The sequence below is a fragment of the Nicrophorus vespilloides genome, unplaced genomic scaffold, assembly GCF_001412225.1.
Source record: "Nicrophorus vespilloides isolate i.1.1-1 unplaced genomic scaffold, Nicve_v1.0, whole genome shotgun sequence".
NCBI lineage: Eukaryota > Metazoa > Arthropoda > Insecta > Coleoptera > Silphidae > Nicrophorus > Nicrophorus vespilloides.
Genome location: NW_017099680.1, coordinates 69,015 through 83,498, shown reverse-complemented (window position 1 = coordinate 83,498; position 14,484 = coordinate 69,015). Strand labels below are relative to the sequence as shown.

At 31.7% G+C, this 14,484-nt stretch overlaps 1 protein-coding gene across 1 annotated transcript in view; it reads right to left on the bottom strand.

The window, feature by feature from the left end:
- Positions 1 to 8,084: 8,084 nt before the first annotated feature.
- Positions 8,085 to 14,484, bottom strand: part of LOC108565176 (mucin-2-like) — a 37,904-nt gene continuing 31,504 nt past the window's right edge. The window contains exons 9-14 of the mRNA XM_017924491.1: positions 10,661 to 11,575; positions 10,528 to 10,602; positions 10,147 to 10,470; positions 9,625 to 10,091; positions 9,322 to 9,568; positions 8,085 to 8,479 (exon numbers count right to left, since the gene is read on the bottom strand). Of these exons, the coding sequence (XP_017779980.1) occupies positions 8,399 to 8,479; positions 9,322 to 9,568; positions 9,625 to 10,091; positions 10,147 to 10,470; positions 10,528 to 10,602; positions 10,661 to 11,575 (2,109 nt within the window). The 3' untranslated portion in view covers positions 8,085 to 8,398. The remainder of the gene's footprint in view (positions 8,480 to 9,321; positions 9,569 to 9,624; positions 10,092 to 10,146; positions 10,471 to 10,527; positions 10,603 to 10,660; positions 11,576 to 14,484) is intronic.

Here is a 14,484-nt window from a genome sequence, read left to right as displayed (position 1 = left end):
ATTCTTGTACATTGAACAACAAAATGTAATTCGATAGTTAAAACAATAGCTGAAATTTTATAGAAATTCTCTTATATAATATATATAGACAATGCAATGAGCATGTGACTGTATTACAATAATGAATGAAACGCTATATCTTCATATTTTAGTATAAATCTTGAACATAATAATACATAAATAAAGCTCAAATGAATATAATTCAGCATAAGATGCAATATTGTCAACATTGAAATAAACATTATTGAATTAGATTGTTTATATATTTGATTAATAGAGTATTTATCATAAAAATCACTTCATAAAGTCACATTTTGTAATCAAAAAATTAAACAATCAACAGTTAATTGTTCTGATCATAGATTATAAATAATTTGTTAAATGTTACAGGAAATTAAAAAGCAAACAAATAATGATTTCAAGTTATATTTATAATAATTAATGAAAAAAATGCAATTCCAAATAAAGTCATTAACGAATAAGATGGGATCCACGAAATTACTTGCTTCAGAAAAACTTTGAGACTTAAGTTAATTGTTTGTGTTTTTTTCTTTAATTTAACAATTACCTACACAGAGTTATTACTTTTAAACCATACTTGAATCAGAATCACTTTCAGTGAAAAAAAGGTATTTTCAATGTCATTTAACATTTTTTTTGACAAAAACATCATTAATTTCATCTTAAATTTCTTTGTTCTACTGAAAAACCAACATATTCTGCATTTCTTAATATTCTTTTCATCGACACTTCCAAAACTAATTGATTGAGTTATATGGATCACTTGATTTCTGATGATATTTTTTTTTCTACTCATATTTAACTTCTGGTCATATTTATATATGAAATTGCAGATTTTGTTATCAGAAGTTAAAAAAAATGTTAGTTTTCTCAATGTTTTTAAATTTGAATTCAGATATTTCTATTTAATTTACACTTCTATATTTTCTTATTATACCATGAACATGAGAAAGTTACTGATTTTTTATATAATTTACTATACATTTTTTTACACTTTTAAAAGTTAAGTGGAAAATACACTTTTGAATATTTATATTAATTGAACACTATGTTTATTTCATTGCGCTGAATCACTATGAATAATGCACCTCTCAGTGCGTCTGAAAATGTTGCAACGAATGAACGAAAGAAACGAAAGAGACGAAAGAGAGAGACAAGAAAAAAAAGAAGTGTTTCGAGTTTATATGATTTAATTTGCAAATGTTTTCGAAACGATCGAGTGCACAACATCCGCTGGAAAACACAGAAAGAAACTGGCCACCGCTCGGATTCGCATGTCCGTGACCATAAAGCAATTCAAATTATTAACATCCACTTAAGTGTGTGTGTATATATGTGTGTTATTAATAAAATAGAGTATCGAATGTGCTGCAACCGTCTCATTGTTGGAAAATTATGGATAGCCGTTGTTGCTGCATTTTGCAATACCTCCTTTCCGCTCCACATATTCACCAATACTCAAGAGGTATCCTACCTACCGGTACTCCCGAAGAATTGCATTCCGATCGCCTGAACACCGGACAATCGCACGAACCAAAATCGCATCCCATAATCGTTTAATTTCATACATTTATTATTCTTTTTTTGCGTAACTTAGCTCACATTTACGTAATACCCGTAGGATTCGGAATTATTATCGCTGCAATATTTCAAATTAAAAACATAAATAAATATAATAGATAAAAACACTTGTTTCATTTTACGAAGTGGTTTTTACCGATTACAATGGAATTATGCGCACGTACATCTCTATTGTTCTCCACGGGATAAATCCCAATTATTTAATTACGCTTGTTTTATGTGCTGCGGTCACCTATGCACTATGCAAATCGCAATAAGAGGAAAATAACATGTTTGCTGCATTCAAATGCATTTCCTATCCGTTTAATTTACGGTTTCATTCATTGGCCAACAGACAGTCTTCCTCATAGTAAAACGAATTCCTAGTAACAAACTACTTTCTGGAAAACTAATTGAACTTTCCATCCGCGAAATTTTGTTTCTTATCATTCTTTCGGTGAGACCGTATCCTGCAAATAATCCACGCAAATTGATATTGATAAATGACTTTGTTGACACTGTTATATTTAAACCGTTAGTTCCGTTTCATTAATTACATATTATTTTTTTGAGTATAAATTACATAAATCTGCCACAGGGAAACGCATAAAAATAAATCGCACAAAAAAGGACTAGACGCACGTATAAAAATAAAGGATACGTTGGGGAATTTTTTAAAACCGTATAAAACTAAAACAATGAGTTACAATATACCGAAAATCGCATAAAAAAGGGTTTATTAAATTTCAGAAAAATAATTAGTCTTATTATATTCTTTCTGAAATGTTTATTCATAATTTTATATAAACATTAACAATCATAGACAAGTTTATTAAATTTCAGAAAAATATAATCTTAACATATTTCTTCTAAATTTATACGGAAAAATTTTACAAAAAAAATACAGAATTTTTTTATGAAAGTTAATCTTTCTTCACATTTTTTTCTTTAGAATTATCGTCGCTATATGAGAGTGTGCAGCATAATTTGCGAACTGGTTCGAAATCACTTTCATCACTAGAAGAGATAGTCAGCATATCAGATCTATGTCCTGAAGATAATGATTCTTCACAAGTAAAATTAGTCTCAACTTTGCATGTTGATGTTTTCCTTTTGACAATATAATCAGTGATTAAACTTTGCGATGGCTTTGCTATTATTTTGTACAATTCCTGATATCCAGAAATGCAATTCTGAAGCTCGCGTTGAAACTTGATTGCTCGTTCAGAATTATCATCTTTTTCGATGAAATGGTTTGCCAATTTTTGTCAAAACGTGTCAAAATGGCCTAAAACAGTTATTTAAAAAAAATGATTCTTGAAATAAAAACCGCATAAAAAGAGAACGCATAAAAAGAGGACCGAGTGTATTTAGTATGCGAATAATTTGAAATAACTCTTTGAGGGGCGGTAGAACACGTATTGTAACATCCTTTGAATAAATCCACGAAAGAGGAATTACCCTTTAATTTGGTTGGCATGTCAAGAGATGAATTTTAATTTATTAGGTCTAGTAATTTAGGAATTTCTGTACTTTTCTGCTACAATAACTTTAATGAACTGAATTTATTTGAAAAGGTTCGTATTGAAAGACCACTATTGTCATCATTAATTAAAATAATTTAACTCATAGATTAGTCCGCTTTTAAACAGTTTGGGAGGGATCCTGGTGCAACTGATTACCCGCACTATGCGAGGTATTCCTGTATATGGATATATAGGAAACATTAATTTCATTTGTTTTAGAAGCTTCATTATATTTTATTACTTTTGATTAAAAAAATAGTAATAATAATTATATATTGATTTTCCAATATTAAATGTTCAGAAAAGTTGTTTAATTCATGAATCATATCTCTTGAAAAACTTCTAATAAATCTTCACTTAATTAATAACTTTTGTAAGTAACTTAACTTACGTAATTAAAAAACAATTAATTGAATTATGTAATTATTTTTAAACAGAAAATTAAGTTCAATAAATAGTTTTTTTTTTAAACTAAAGAAATAAAGTGATAAATAAGAAGAACATTAGCATTAGTTCTTAATATACATTGAATATTTACTTATACTATTTTTAAATTAAACCACATTTTATCTACAATGAACAATTTACTTAATTAGGTTTTACCGTTTTATTAAAAAGCAGGAAGGAAACGATTTTAACGCCACCGATAACCGCTGATTAATATAAATGGTGGAAGGATCTAGTGGTTGAAATAAATAAATGAATCATTCAATAAATACATTCGCGTTGTTGTTATTATTATTGTTATAATTATCGTTGTAGATTCAAGTGAGACCAAAAATATTGCCGATTTATAGCCGTCAAAGTTTCCAATGGAAATTGGCGAGTTCCTAGCTTTCACTTCTGATTTCTTAGCCGTACCTCTCTTGCACTCCGATAATTACGACAAGAAAGCATTTGCATGTACTTTTATTTCCATGCAATTTACTGAATGGCCTTGGCGGAGGTTAAGGGAAAACATCCATCCAAGTGGAACGCTTTTCTTCCTTGTTAGATCTATAGTTGGAATGTTCGCACTATGATTTTATATACTGTTAAACATTGTATTTTTTTTTTTGATAAAATCGTAAATTCTTCAACTACAATTTAGATCTGTATTCAATACGTGTATTGTTTTCTAAAGGAGATGTGAAGATAAACGGTACTGCAAATTACTATTATTGTTGTCTCATATTCCAATGAGATTTTGAATGAGTCATGTTTGTATTAAATTTGCATATGAAACTTTTTTTTGTAAATTTCCAACTTTGACGTATTCTAGAAACAAAATATTCAATTTTACTTTACACTTACACACGTTTCCTTCTAAAACAAAGTGTAATATTCTATTTATTAGCATGACATTAGTATTCCTAATATATGTTTATTTTTGTTCTGTTTGATTCGGTTGGAATTATACATGTGAGTTTCTTATTTTACACATGTTTTTCTGTAATGCTTTTTAAAAAGAAGTATTTTATGTGTTTTCACTAAGCGATCCATATTTTTAATTTATTTAATAAGAAATTTAGATTAAATCAATACAATTATTCCTATATTCATTGATCAAGCTGATCAAGCCAGGCCCTTTGTGAGCCCCCTCGGTGCTTGCAGCAATAGGGCCATCGTTCGTCAGAGATGGACAGTCAAATGAATAAGGTTCAACATATGGACCTTCAGCCAAGTTGATGGACAATAACAGTGTTAAGGATAGCAGCAGATTCACAGTCAGAGGAAATAGTGGAATCGCAGAGATGTCCACATTGATGAACAGATTGTGAATAAAAACACACGACATAAAAAAATATTCATTGAGATAAATTCAGTGGAAGATACAAATTTTAGTTATATAACCAATGACACATTTTGTATTTTGTAAGTAAGAATATAAATTATTTTAATGATTTTCAAGAATTTTCAATGAAATTATTGCAATTATCCATAAATTAATCAAGAAATATTACATGTATTTGATATTGTGAAATTTACTTGCAATGATTAATAGAAATAAGGCGTTTAAAGGACTGACAAATCCGGCTTTGATCGACCCTCTCATTGCTGGTATTCCCAATGCGATCTCACGCCTCTTTTCATTGAAGAAAACAAGTCAGTCCTAAATTATAATAATCAATGAAATAATAAATACTGCACGACGGGATATTTTGTTTTATACATGAATTATTGTTATATCTGTATACATTTAACAGCGACATATGTAAATACACGCTAATTTACATTTAGTTGTATTCGAAATGTATAATAATTGTCTCAATTGTAATTAATGTCGCTTGAAATGAATGTGTTTTGTTTTTGTAACTTTCTTTGTAATTACTTGCATTTAGTTTATAAATCAACATTTCTTTAAAGAAAGTTTGAAAATATTGATACAATTTGTAATCAAATATTGATGTGATTGCTTTAGTCTAAATTGTTATGAATAAAGTTTTCTTTGTATGCTAAAATTTTAATTATTCTTAATTGGACTATATAATTATTTTATACAATTTATATATAGAGTGTGTCCAAAAAGAAATATATGTATTATATTCAGTATATTCAGAAATAATTAATATTTATATTACAAAAGAATCTGCATAAAATTTTCAACTTTACCTTCTACTGCTGATGTTAAAAATTATTAATGTTCTGGCCAATATACTGCTGATAACGATTCGCTATTGATTCATTTAGTATTGTGGCGCATTTTTGCTCAATTACGGCTTTTAATTCTTCCATTGTCTTCTGTTTTCTATCATTTACATCTTAAAATGCGATTGAAACTTCTTCTTAATAAGCTCACGTCTGGGAGACCTCTTCTACACTTATCAGGTTCCTTACGCCAGTGCTCCCCAACCTTTATATCGCCGCGGATCGGTCAATTTTTTGATAATTTTACCGCGGCCCGCTGAGGGGTAGGGACGTTGATACAGTTACACCAAAAAATGAATATAGAATGATTTAACATTAACCTTACGCCATTCGGACACTAGATTTGCTAATGCCAATCTCACGACTGATTTGTCTTACAGATGTTTTGGATGTTTGCCAATAACTTTTCAGTAGTCTTTATTGGCTGGTAAAACTCGTTGATGTTCTTGGTCTTCCTGAACATTCTCTATGAATATCTTGAACAGTTCCATTCGTTTTAAACTTATAATTTATCTGCCTGAAACTTTCTGCTGCGAAATTGTCTATGTACGTACTTATGCTACATTTTCATACTTCATGTATGAAAAATTAAAAAATTATGACCAGTTAAGTAATATATACATTTTTCTGTATATCATTTTAGAGACAATATAATAAACAAAATATATGAATTTTACTCGTGAAACTACTTAGAATTTTTTTTTGGTCACAATCGTAATAATAAAATTTAAAAGTTTTGTAACTACACCAGAAATATATACACTTAAAATTTAAGATTTATGAGTATTTTTCAGTTGCAACTGATTCCAGTAATAAATTTAGTATAAAAAAAAATCAGTAAAAATTTCAGAAGTTTTCATAATCTAGAAATTGTCATAATTGGCAATTCTATTGTTCTACATAATTTTTTTTTTTTTTTTTTCAAAATTTGTAATCATCCTAGGAAAAACAATAAAGAAGGACTGTTAAAATTTTCTTGTTTTTTTTTCAGTCTTTTGACTATAGATTTTTTAATTCTATGGTCTTATTTTTTACTTATAATATATTTGAGTGTTAAAGTCTTGAAATTTCATCAACTAAATTATATAGTAATACAGTAATATACAAAATGGAGATTTGTAAACGTTGCACATACATAAATCTCGGCGTATCCCAAAGGAAATTTGCAAATTAGTAGCTTTCACATTTAATTTCCTGCGTCTGCAATTCCTGACGTACATGCAATTTCAACGAGAACTAATTATTCGAATTAAATCGAAAAAACTATATTCAGAATGATTAAGCGTCGTAAATGAATGATATATGTATGTCATTCATTGTTCGTGTATGAAAAGTAATCATAACGCAATTATATTTATAATTGCTCCATGAATTATTTTATTTCCTGCGACGACAATAAATTCTTAAAATTAAACGAAAATTTACTTTCATTGAAAGAAAACGATCTTTATCACATTGATGTTGACAGATTAAATCAAATACTAAACAATAAGTGATAAGTGACAGTTAATATATATATAATGCATTTATGAATATCCTTAACCCAATTAGTCATACCAGATGTGTCTAATAGTATACATTCAAATACGTTTGTTTTCTTGTTTAAAAGAACTTATTTCACAATAATTTGCATTAATTGCGAAATATAGTATAAATGTTATATATAAACCAATTGATGTCATTTCATTTAACAAACTGTTATTATTTATCAACATAACATTACATTATTAATTAATAACATTATGCTTTTAATGAGTTTTTTTTTTTAACTTGGTAAATGTAGTTAATTGTGGTCTGGTAATTAGTGAAATAAAAGTAGGAAGATAACTGTTTCTTTAATTTAATTAACAAAAAATAAATACGTTAATGTACATGCTAGGCAACCCAATATACAAAGTACATCTACAAACGATATATAAAATAAGTACAGTTTCGAAAGTCCGTGCGATTCTTACTGATTTGCACATCAGCTGTAGAATGACTAAATCTGGTTTAATAATGCAGCAAAGTTAATGCGACTGTAGTTACACATCAATATCCCATGATGCTTCGCAATTATTCACTTCATTTTTCATCGACAAATTTCAAACCAATCGATAAAAATTTATTTACAAAAAAACGAAGAAATAATAATTAATGAATTAAGATAAACAAAAAAAAAACACAATGCATAATACAGAAAGAGAAAGCTGTATAGAAAAGAAGTAATTTAAAAAAAGAAGCGACTACGTTTCAGATATGTACATAATAACAAAAAAAATTCGATTTAAATATAAGAATAAAAATATATAATGTATGTATAAAATAAAAAAATAATAATTATTATTATTACGTAATAAACTAGGATAATATTGTGACTAAGAGATTGGATTCGATTACTAATCACATCCCGCTTCTGTTCTGACTCAAAACAGATTAAACTAATAAATAATTCAATTAACGTAACGTAAGCGAATTAAGTGATGTTTTCTTTTAGTTTTCTTTTTTTTTTCTGGAACGCACCAAAGTTTCGATTCGAAGGAAGCGAAATTCGCGAAGGCATTTGAGGTGGAAATGTCTTTGCGGATTTGCTGGGAATGTCTAGTGCGTTCCATTAAAAACATGTAAATGTATAAAAAAATAATAATAAAATAATAGTCAATGTTATAAACTTGGACTTGGTATTATCCTCTGGATCCTTCGAAGTATCCTCCGACGCCTCTGGAACCAGAGCCTATCATTGTTTGGAAAGACTGGGCAGCTCCCTAAAAGAAGATAGGATTTTAGTTACGAATTATAAAATAGTTTTTGTTTCAAGTATGAAACCAACCACCCCCAAAATAAAAAATAATAATAATAGTGATGGACCTTAATATGTAAATTAACGGAAAATGTTATATATAAAAAATAAATTATATAAATAGGTAGATGAGTTTGGTTTAGAGCTGCTATCCCTGATGTCGGTGCTACGAAGATCGAAACTTTCAACGAGATATTTCTAAGCGTGGTCCACTTTTATTTGGATTACATACGTTATTTTATGTCAAGCGACAATTAATGTTAGACTCGTTTCTTTCAACAACAAAAAATGTACAATTAAATATGGAATCCAAATGCATGGTAAAAAGACATGTTTTAGGTGTACCACGAATACATAGGTAAATGGATAAATGTCAAGAGAAATTTCAGTTATAGTATAAATAAGTCATGCTTAGAATATGTGAGTAAGAGTATTTAGTCACAGGGTTGATGATTTCTCTTTCGTTCGTAGAGTAGTTCTTATTACCAAGTTCATATTTGACTATATTCTATCTAAGCTGTTCACTTTTGCAACTGTTTGGCTAAAATATCTTTGTATGTGTGTGTTGGGACTAAACTAGGAACTTGAAGACGCAGCGCCGAAATTGCCCGAACCATTCGCTATCATCGAGGCGACTTGTCTAGCAGCCACCTAAAAAAAGAACAACAAAACAAACATAGCAACTCAAGTACAAACAAAACGTTTTCTCTCTTTTTAACAATAACTTTCTTTTAATACCTGCAATAGAAAAGCTATTTACAACTATATTAATCTGAACTTTGAGGAAGAACCAGATTGGAAACGTACCTGGATTGCTGATCCGAGGAAAGTCGAAATGGCCCTAGTAACATTCACGGCAGCATTGAGGAAATTTCCTCCTACCATTGGACTATTATCATTAACCCCGGGTACTGGGTCTAAAGAGACTGGAGGCAAAGTGATTCTTGAACCCCGAGTCACAGGCCTTGTATGCACTTCTTGGGTCGTCGTTACCACTCGTGGTGGTCTTGTAGTTGGATCTTCTTCAATACTATTTATCGTACTCGCCCTAATCCTAATTTAAAAAATATTAAATTATCAAAATTATTCTAAATTTTTTTTAAACATTACCTTTGGGAACCGCTGTATGCTTTTGGGGCTCTCGTCACTTTATTGGAACCCGAAGAACCAGAAGAGATGATCTCCACGTTTTTGGTGCCCTGATCCGTAGGATTTTGCAGATTCTTGAACGGTGTCAAATCTAAGTTACGTACTTTGGCTGGATCCTTTTGGATAGCTTCCAGCTGCGCTATAAGATTAGCCAATTCCGCGTCGGAGAGCGCGTTCACTGGTCGCTTTCCTCTGGTTGTGGTTTCCACATAAACGGGTGTACTGTCGGTAGATTCGCGGATCAATTCTTCGTATTCGGTTGTCGTCACAACAACAGGCCTAGGTCTCGGTTTTGGTTTCGGCCTTCTGGTTGATGGTGGAGGCGCCAACGCATTCAAAATCCAGTTCAAACCCTGCGCCAATCTTCCTGGAGGTCTTTGGGTCGTGATTCTTGGTCGTCTCGTAGTGGTGGGTTCATTAAATAAGTGCTGAAAGTAATTAATTATTAATATCAAATTAAATTTTCGTATAAATAGTTAATACATTTTGCCTAATTTGATCTCCGAGCGATTTTGGAGTGCTTGGTTCAATGCCGCGTTCTTTCAAAATAGCTGCCAAAATAGCCTCTTGACTCTTTCCATACGTCGAGACGATGGTTGGGTTAGTAACGCTGGTTACTCCGTTATCGTTCAATTGCTTGATGATACTTTCAATTTCGTTTTTAGAATCCACTGCTGCAATCCTCTTGGGTTGTCTGCTGGTAGATAACGCTTCAACTATGGTCACGCCTGGATTCGTGGTTGTTTCAACTGGAGGCCTAAAAGTCGTGGTAGTTTCCTTATCTCTTTCAGCCGCGAAAGATAGAATCTACAAAGAAGTAAATTACAAATTATGTTAACTCGTTAATTATTTATATCCACATACTCTGCTTGCCAAACTGCTTGGGGTCGACAATTTTGGTTGTTTAGTAGTCAATTTAGGTTGTTGTCCACCAAAGTTCTGAAATTAATATTGTTACTTAGACTACAAAATTATAGAATATTGATCGGAATGTTACCAAGTTGGTTAAGAATGAGAGTTGTTTAAGAATAGCCGCCTGCTCGCGTTCCAACGCTTTAAGAGCTTCCAAATCTTTGAGTTGCTGATCGGATAATTTTTTGTTCGATTTTTTAACTAGATCGTCGAGGTCCACGTCTTCTGGTTTAAATCCAAGTTTTGTTGTTGGCACGAAAGTTGTTGTTGAAATGTAAGTTGTCGTTGGTAAATACGTGGTTGTACTTGGAGGAAGAGTAGATCTTCTTCTAATTGGGGCACCAGTGGTAGTCTCTAAACGTCTCTTTGACGGAATGTGCGTGGTTGTGGGTGGAAGCGTAGTTGTAGTTCTGATTGGAGTTGTTGTTGGGGCTTCTGTGGTAGTTGTGATCATTCTTGTCGTAGTAGGCATAGTGGTAGTGGTTGGTAGTTCAGTTGTAGTGGGTGGTTGAGTAGTTGTAGTTGTAGGCATCGGTGTAGTGGTTGGAATTGGTGTAGTGGATGGAGGTTGAGTCGTCAATCTGGCGGTTGTACGACTTCTTGCAGTTATGGTAACAGTAGGTGCAGTATCTTTTATTATGTTGTCGTTATATGTTGTCGAGACGAATGGTGTAGTTGGAGCGAATGTAGTTGGTACATAAGTTGTAGTCGGCGTGTAGACTGGACGCAGAGTGGATAAGAATTGCGATATGAACGAAGCCAAATCAGTGGTGGTATACGGATTGAAGGTAGTTGTTCTATAAGTCGTTGTAATTGGAGCTGGTTCTGTGGCTTTCACAGTAGTTGCAGCTTCAGTGGTAGTAATAATCTTCATGGTTGTTGTTGCAGCCTCCGTGGTTGGAGCTTGTGTAGCGGTTGTAGCTTCAGCGGCTTTGGTTGTTGCAGCTTCAGCGGCGTTTATTTCATTATCAGCATCCTCAGTGTTAATTCTCGAAGAGACCTATAATCCACGACAGATTTATGTAATTACTGGAAAGTAACTGAAGATTAGTAGTTAGAGTCAGTAACTAAGCAAGTGTCTTTCCAAGGTGTATATACATTAAATAAGTTATTAACATCATTAGTCACAAGTTAGCAGTGCTTTGTTAGCACTTAGTGCATTAGGAGGATAGTAGACGAAAACACAAAGGATCATCAAAAACATAAAACTGGAAATAGATATGTTTAAAACAATGACGTCGATTAAATTGCAGTAAATTAAGTAAAACATATTATTGTTTTCTGTTAAATATAATCAGTTTCTGTTATGAAAATAGATTAAAAAAAAACTGTTAAGTTTTTCTCTGTATCTTTCTGACTTACGACGCTATCATCTACATCTAAAAACTCTCTCCTAATCGGCCTCCGTCTCCTGACCAACTTTCTGTTTTTAGTCCTTACAATCTGCAAGGTACATTTACACAATTCATAACAATAGAGTGATCTGCATTAGGAATTCCGTCATTAGGAATCTTAGTACATTTGTATCTAGTCTAAAACCCGTCCAGTTACCGGGATTTGCTTACCAATGTGTCGTTATTTACGGCCAAAGTATAGGCCGCATTGCTTTGATTTACAATCGTTTTGAATTCTTCAACGGTCTTTCCGCCCAGCAGACCAGTCAAAGTCGTAAGATCTTCGGTTGGGGTCGTGGTGGGTGTTAAAGTCGTCGAACTCGTTTCTGGTGTTAAAGTCGTCGTTAACATTTCGGACATTGCCATCATCGTTGGTGACAATGTCGTTGTTGTTGTGCTTGGGGATGATGTGGTAGTAGTAGTAGTTGTAGTAGTTGCAGCGGTAGTTGTTGTTGGTGTTGATGTTGTAGTAGATGTTGTTGTTGTCATGGGAGATGGAACTTCCAGACTGTTACCAATGTCTAAAGACAATTGATTCGCGGCAACATCGTTAGCCTAGAAACAGGGTTGGAATTCTAATACCGATTTTGGAGTAGGTTTCTAAGGATGATGAACTATTTCCATTATTTTACTGACTGGTAATGAGTTGTTAGCTGCGTTCCTTTTATCAAATTCAAGTGTTAAAATATTCCTTTATGATAAAATTGATTTTTCTTTTTTGTTTTCACGTAATAATCTTGATTAAATATTAATACTTTTAGATCCATGAATATGAGATACTTATCTTCAAATTTAATTCATTAATTTGTTTGTTATATTCTTAAATTCGCTGGTGTTTACACAAATAATATTCAATTTCGATTTTGACCTACGTTGAAAATGTTTCGAAGTGTTGTTTCATTTATATCTTTGTTTTTAATTAATCGTTTAGCACATAAATTATAAGCGAAGAAACAATATTAAAATTAATAAAACGAAAGTAAGAGAGAAGTTATAATAGTTTTTTTTTGTTGTTGTTGGTTTCTTCATTAGAATTGTTGTAAATCAGACGAGATGATTTTGCAAAGTATTAATAGTTTTAATCAATTTTATCTAGATGATGATTTTATTTATTGATTTGAATGGGTCACCTGATTTGTTAAACAGTAGACAAAAAACATGTAGTGTTAACGAAGTCCAATTAAAGAATCTCGATTTGAAATACAAAAACTTAAACATCTCGAAAATTATTCTTATATTTGTTCGAGAGTTTTTACTTGGACTCGCGTGCTTATTAATTCAATTAAAACATTTAGATTATTTAATTAGCACACAGATTAAGAACGACTATTACGTTAACTAATTAAACTTATGCATATATAAAAAACGCGATACGTCGAGTGAACAAATTGTGTAACGAAATGAGTTTCAAAGCTATGTAAAAGTATCAAGAAAGTTCTAAAGTTTATTCACGTTTTATTTTAAATTAAATTAATTTCAGTCTTATAGTTGAATAAAAATATCTTCTTTAAAATATATTATAAATCTAATTTTTTTTTTAATATGAAATTTTGTATATATTTTTGATTATTATCTTCTAAAAGAAAATGAGTTTAAATGTTATGTAATAGTATGAAAAAATTATTAGATTTTATGGTTTAAATATTCAATATTTAGTTGTAAAATTGTTATAGTTTAATATAGTCTTCTCTAAAATTTAGCAGTTTAATTCAATGTAATTATATTGATGTATGAATTAAGTAATAAATTGATTTTATTTGATGATTCGATGTCGTTGCATAAATAACTGAAGTCTTATTATTACTAGTCTTATAAAACTAGTTTCTCTACGTAATATGACAATTATTCAACTTACCTTTTTTCTTCTGTATATACAGTTTAACTGTTCAGAAATATCTCTGAAACTCAGTTGGTTACAAAAAGTTTACGTGAATGAAAGAGAGAGACCGTGAATTTCGGATTCGTTAGGTAAATCAGGTGACAGATGAAACAAATGACTAGTGAATAAACAAGAAGCGTGGTGCGAGACAAATATAAATAAAGTTGATGAGAATGAGAGATAGAAGCGTAGTGCGAATGTGGTCCATCACCAGGCAAAACAAATAAGTTAATAACATAGAATACCCTCGCGTCATCCATTCCTTGCTCAGTTACTCGATTGGTTATGACTGTTTGGTAGGGCAGGGGGTCACGCGTATCGAAACCACTTACTTGAACGACAGGTTCTTCGGGCACGATAGTCCCGTTGGGAAATTTATGGACAATAGTATTATTTGGGTAAACGCCAACGATCAAGAACGGCGCCCTTTGTCGCATCGGTGGTCGTTTCCTGACGATCGTGTTATTAGGCAGCACAGCGAATATGAAATAATCGCTCGATCTGGGCGTCGTCGTCGACGAAACAGCGATCGGTCGAGGCTGTGCCTGAGGTTGCGGCGACACCAGATCATTGGTTACCTGCTCCTGGATGACATCCGCATCCGGTAGCAGTTTTCCCATTCTCTGTGGAAACGAG